The sequence below is a fragment of the Symphalangus syndactylus genome, chromosome 9, assembly GCF_028878055.3.
Source record: "Symphalangus syndactylus isolate Jambi chromosome 9, NHGRI_mSymSyn1-v2.1_pri, whole genome shotgun sequence".
NCBI lineage: Eukaryota > Metazoa > Chordata > Mammalia > Primates > Hylobatidae > Symphalangus > Symphalangus syndactylus.
Genome location: NC_072431.2, coordinates 118305808 through 118311486, shown reverse-complemented (window position 1 = coordinate 118311486; position 5679 = coordinate 118305808). Strand labels below are relative to the sequence as shown.

The 5679-nt window shown below is 35.7% G+C and overlaps 1 protein-coding gene across 1 annotated transcript; it reads left to right on the top strand.

Annotated features, from left to right (window-relative positions):
• The first annotated feature begins 4222 nt into the window (after positions 1 to 4222).
• Positions 4223 to 5378, top strand: LOC129490328 (interferon alpha-8). The gene has a single exon (XM_055294090.1). It carries the CDS (start codon positions 4372 to 4374, stop codon positions 4939 to 4941), a length of 570 nt encoding a protein of 189 aa, XP_055150065.1. The 5' UTR covers positions 4223 to 4371; the 3' UTR covers positions 4942 to 5378.
• Positions 5379 to 5679: the final 301 nt, after the last annotated feature.

The following is a 5679-nucleotide window of genomic DNA, read 5'->3' as shown; positions in this document are numbered from 1 at the left end:
TCTCATTCAGATATTCTAATTATCAAAAATACAAACTTGAAAATGATTCTACAAGCAAGTAGCTGTTCTTTCTTTGAATATTCCACATAATTTTCAATGATAACTTCCAATAAAGAACCTTGAAGAATTTACAAATTATCTTTTGATTTATTTTCCTTTCAAATTATGCATCTAATATGTATTGGTAATATTCTTTCCACTAGTTTTATAGTGATTACTCTTTTTCATGAATATTGGCTGAGCTCCTGAAATGATAGGGACTGGGCCAAGATGCCAGGGAGCAAGACTGGATAAGATGATGTGTCTGCTCATAAGTATCTTATGGAGTCCTGATAAAATACTCTAAAGAGAAAATTGGTCAGATCACTAAAGGCGACATCTCTGACAGCAAAAAAAGAGAAAATTATAACCATGCATAAAGAAGAATAAGAAAACTACCAGGCAAAAACATCTGACCAAGGACTCAAAATCCAAAATCATGGTTTTTTCACCTGAAGAAGCACTTTGAATATTACATGCCAAATTTTGGAAATCAAACAGAAATGGACCTCACTATCGCATGGAAAATAGATGAAGATAACAAGAAGCAAATGGTCATTCATCTATTTTTTGTATGAGGAGAATCTTAAAAAATCACTGGATAAGGTGACATAATTATCACATTATTTAAGACACACCTAAAAAAATGGAAGGCCAAACGGAAGGAGTAAAGGCATAGTTTGCTCCAATTCTATGCCTGTTTTTAGCAAATATCTTTCCACCTATGCAAACACATTTTTTTTTTCCAACCCCATTTCTTTAGTTCTCTCCATATATTGCCCATCATGTTTACCAAGTTTCTCAAAACAAGTGGTAAAATTAACTCAGCAGCAAACTCTGCTGGCCTGCAACATAAAAGGCATCAACCAGCTGGCAAGTCAGGAGACTCAGAGACTTTGGTATCACAGTCCTCCTCCTATAATACGCTGGACTCTCTTCATTTCTCCAGAATACCTTCCATTCCCACTTTTAATCCTTTTAGTGAGCCCTTCTAGATGTGGTCCCCCTGCACTCTGAGCCTTAGTTCATTGGTTTAGTACTGATTTAGCTCATGTCTCTAGCTTGTCATTACTTAGTCTTAAACTTGTGCTAAGATAGAAATCTAAGGCCTTATGGATATTTGAATAAAAGGATAGAAATATGCAGGTTTTTACAGAGTTGTTTATGAATATATTACTAGGGTGAACAAAGATTTTTGTAACTACATTCAAGTTTATGAATATACATTCTCAAGAAAACAAAACTAGTATATAACATGTAAATAAATTGGGGCCCAACTTTATCATGATGTAACGTATCAAGCATAAACAAATAGGGCTTTTCAGTGAAGGAGAGGGTGAAGGAGCTGAAAAGAAAGACCATGACCTTCTTTATGTAGGACTGTACTAAGAAAACAGTGACCGGGGTCTAGAAACCAGCTCTGGGTCTTGTGGCCAGAAATAATTCCCAGGGAACATGTAAGAAATGAGGATTTAGAGTCAGATGTTTTGGGTTCCAACTGTAGCTCCACAACTCAATAGCTCCCTGTGCTTCTGGGTTTTCCTTTTGTAAAAGAGGATAACAGTACAACCTGTCAGTGTCTGCTTTGGTCACTGATATCTCTAGCAACTAAGTAGGGATGGGCATATAGTAGATGTTGAATAAATATGAAAATGAGGGTATTTCTCATTGAATGAAGTGAAAATAGTTTTTTAAGTGCTAAGAACAATATCTGATTGATAACAAACATGATAAAATTTAGCAACTTTTTATTCTTATTATTAGTGTTATCATTATTGTCCTTTTAAGTCAAGATAAGTTTCCTTTGAGATCATCTATTCCCTGGCTTCTTGTTAGATAGATATATTAGTCAGAGTTCTCCAGAGGGACAGAACTAAGAAGATATGTTTATATATAAGAGGGAGTTTATTAAGGAGAATTGACTCACATGATCACAAGGTAAAGTCCCACCATAGGCTGTCTGCAGGTTGAGGAGCATGGAAGCCAGTGGTGGATCAGTCCGTGTCCCAAAACCTCCCAAGTAGAGAAGTCAACAGTGCAGCCTTTAGTCTGTGGCCAAAGGCCTGAGACCCCCTTCCAAATCACTGGTGTAAGTCCAAGAGTTCAAAAGCTGAAGAACTTGGAGTCTGATTTCAAAGGCAGGAAGCATCCATCAGAAAGATGAAGGCCAGAAGACTCAGCAAGTCTCCTCTTCCATTTTCTCCTCCCTACTTAATTCTTGCCATGCTGGCAGCTGATTAGATGGTACCCACAGTGACTGAGTGTGGGTCTGCCTCTTCTAGTCCACTGACTCAAATTTTAATCTCCTTGGGCAATACCCTCACAGACACACCTAGGAATAACACTTTGCATCCTTCAGTTCAATCAAGATAACAATGTTAACCATCACAACAGATAACACGAAGTACATTGATCTTCTGAGTTTATCTGTCTACTAGTGGAGAACTTAAGATAATTATATTTGTCCATTCTACAGAGAGAATATTGTGCTCTTACAAATTTGCCTTTCTGGTGCACAATGTCTTGTGTTTGGTTCATCACCCTTAGCTGTCTAGTAAGGCTGAATTCACTAAAGCTGAAAACACCCCCTTGGACCAGTAATGATTACTTTTCTTTGAGCTCCTGCCCATTTGCTACCTTTGATCTACATCTCTTCCAACATTTTGCTTCTGCTTTTCCCCACCCCTTAATGTCCATCTAACCTGGGCTGAATATCCAAGTTATATTTTGTTAGTTTTTTTCTCCAATGGGATATTACTTCCATTCTTACATTTTTATCACGTTTAAGTATACATATGTTTTCTTTTTGTTCTCATTTATTGGGATGCAAAAAGCAACAACTTTTGCTTTCTGTGAAAAAGGAAATGAGGAAGATATCTGGTATCTTGCATGCTGTGTACAACAATTGTACACCTCATTTACTTTGTCACACTTAGATATTATTATTTACCTTAGGAAACAGATGGCTTTTTTATTTTATAAGAATGAACTAGAATTGGGATGTCCCCAGGTTCTTTGGGAAATCTAAACATTAATGCAAAAATTGTTTTGAAAAATATAATTGATGTTTTCTCAATTGTGTATTCTCATTGGGCATTATATTGCTCCTAAGGGTACAAACCTTAGTTCTTGTGGTGTGAACAAACTGTAGATATTATATTCGTTTATGGCCCCTCGATGCTGAACTCTAACAAAACCTTATTCTTTAGTATTTATTTTCTTTCACTTGGTTTTCTTATGTATTACATGAAAAGATTGATATTGAGTTCATGGGAGATACACAAAATGTATGTGAGATTAGTGCCACAAACCAGTGTGAAATAGATGGTTGTCACTGGTGGACTTTTCACTATGTGCTCAAGCTCAGAGCCATACCACGTGATGTGGTCTCCATCGGCATATGAATGGGCTGTCGTTGGCTGTCTTGGGTATGTAGCTTATGTTTGATCCTCAGTGCTTTCAAGTGTATTATACTCTTTTATACAAATGTTTTTATTTCATGATTAAATTGTATAAAACTTTTTCAAACATCAATACTTATAGCAAGTGCTGAAAAGAAAAATATGTTGACTATATCTGGATGAAAATCTAGCAGTTAGTGAAGGTAAAAATTATTTTCTATATGAAGCAAAACTAAAAGTTAAGTATAACAAATTAAATGTTACAAGAATAATTTAATTTTAAATAGCCCCTTAGCAGTTTTGGGAGATTTTTAAGTATTTTTATTTTATTGATATTATGATATTACATATTTTATATAAGTATTTTTATTATATTGGTATTATATATTTTCATATATTATAACTTTGCATGTTTCACTTGATTCATTAATATTTATGTAAGTATATATACTAGAAGTCACTCAGCAAATAACTTTTATAAAGTTAAATGCCAATAGCTTTTAAATTTAACTTTTGGTATAAAATTTTTACTTATTCTTAATGCTGCATTGCATAAAAAAGTAAACTGTCCACTTTGTTTTTTAAAGCATGGATAGGAATGTAGTACATCCAAATATGCACATAATATATCTGTGTTATTAAATTATCAGGAGGGGTTTACTTAGAAAAAAATTATCAAACAGGACTCTGGAGGTTGAGAAAGGGAATGCAGTAATGAAAAGAAAAGTGGTTGAGAAACACTTTCCTAAGCCCATGTAGAGAGTACATAAAGGAAAGCAAAAACAGAAGTAGAAAAAAAAAATGTAGTGGCATTCAGAAAATGGAAACGAGTATGTTCTCTATATAAGGCCGTGTACAAACCAAAGTCTTCAGAGATCCAGGTTAAGGGTCATCCATCTGAACCAGCTCAGCAGCATCCACAACATCTACAATGGCCTTGACCTTTTATTTACTGGTGGCCCTAGTGGTGCTCAGCTACAAGTCATTCAGCTCTCTGGGCTGTGATCTGCCTCAGACTCACAGCCTGGGTAACAGGAGGGCCTTGGTGCTCCTGGCACAAATGAAAAGAATCTCTCCTTTCTCCTGCCTGAAAGACAGACATGACTTTGAATTCCCCCAGGAGGAGTTTGATGATAAACAGTTCCAGAAGGCTCAAGCCATCTCTGTCCTCCATGAGATGATCCAACAGACCTTCAACCTCTTCAGCACAAAGAATTCATCTGCTTCTTTGGATGAGACCCTTCTAGATGAATTCTACATCGAACTTGACCAGCAGCTGAATGACCTGGAGTCCTGTGTGATGCAGGACGTGGGGGTGATAGAGTCTCCCCTGATGTACGAGGACTCCATCCTGGCTGTGAGGAAATACTTCCAAAGAATCACTCTGTATCTGACAGAGAAGAAATACAGCTCTTGTGCCTGGGAGGTTGTCAGAGCAGAAATCATGAGATCCTTCTCTTTATCAATCAACTTGCAAAAAAGATTGAAGAGTAAGGAATGAGACCTGGTGCAACACGGAAGTGATTCTTATAGACTAATACAGGAGCTCACACTTCCACAAGTTATGCTCTTTCAAAGACCCTTGTTCCTGCCATAACCATTCCATGAGTTGAATCAAATGTGTCAAGTGTTTTCAGGAGTGTTAAGCAACATCCTGTTCAGCTGCATGGGCACTAGTCCCTTACAGATGACCATGCTGATGGATCTATTCACCTATTTATTTAAATCTTTATTTAGTTAACTATTTATAGGACTTAAATTAGTTTTGTTCATATTATATTATGTGAACTTTTACATTGTGAATTGTGTAACAAAAGTATGTTCTTTATATTTATTTTGCCTTATTAAATTTTTACTATAGAAAAATTCTTATATTTATTTATTCTTTAAAATTGAACTCCAACCCTGATTGTGCAAACTGATTAAAGAATGGATGGTACAATTCATTTATCCATGCTTATTACATTCAAATTATAAGTAAAAATGAACTTTGTCTAAATTAGCTTGTATGTTGCCCTCAAGATATCTAGGTGAACATAACAAATACAATTCCTGCTCTCTCGTATCTTTGTTTTTTGTAGGGAAAGAAACCTAAAAACAGTAGTCATACTTAATATCAGTTATGTCTAATGCTATAATGAGAAGAAAGAACCAATGAATTTATCTCCCCAGAAGGCAGACCAAGTCATGTGAGGAAATAAAAATAAACGCAGAGATATCCTCTGTATGCTAACTGGCA

What these genes read in the sequence shown, in the direction of transcription:
- LOC129490328 (XM_055294090.1), top strand. Translation starts at nt 4,372, where the DNA reads ATGGCCTTGACCTTTTATTTACTGGTGGCCCTAGTGGTGCTCAGCTAC.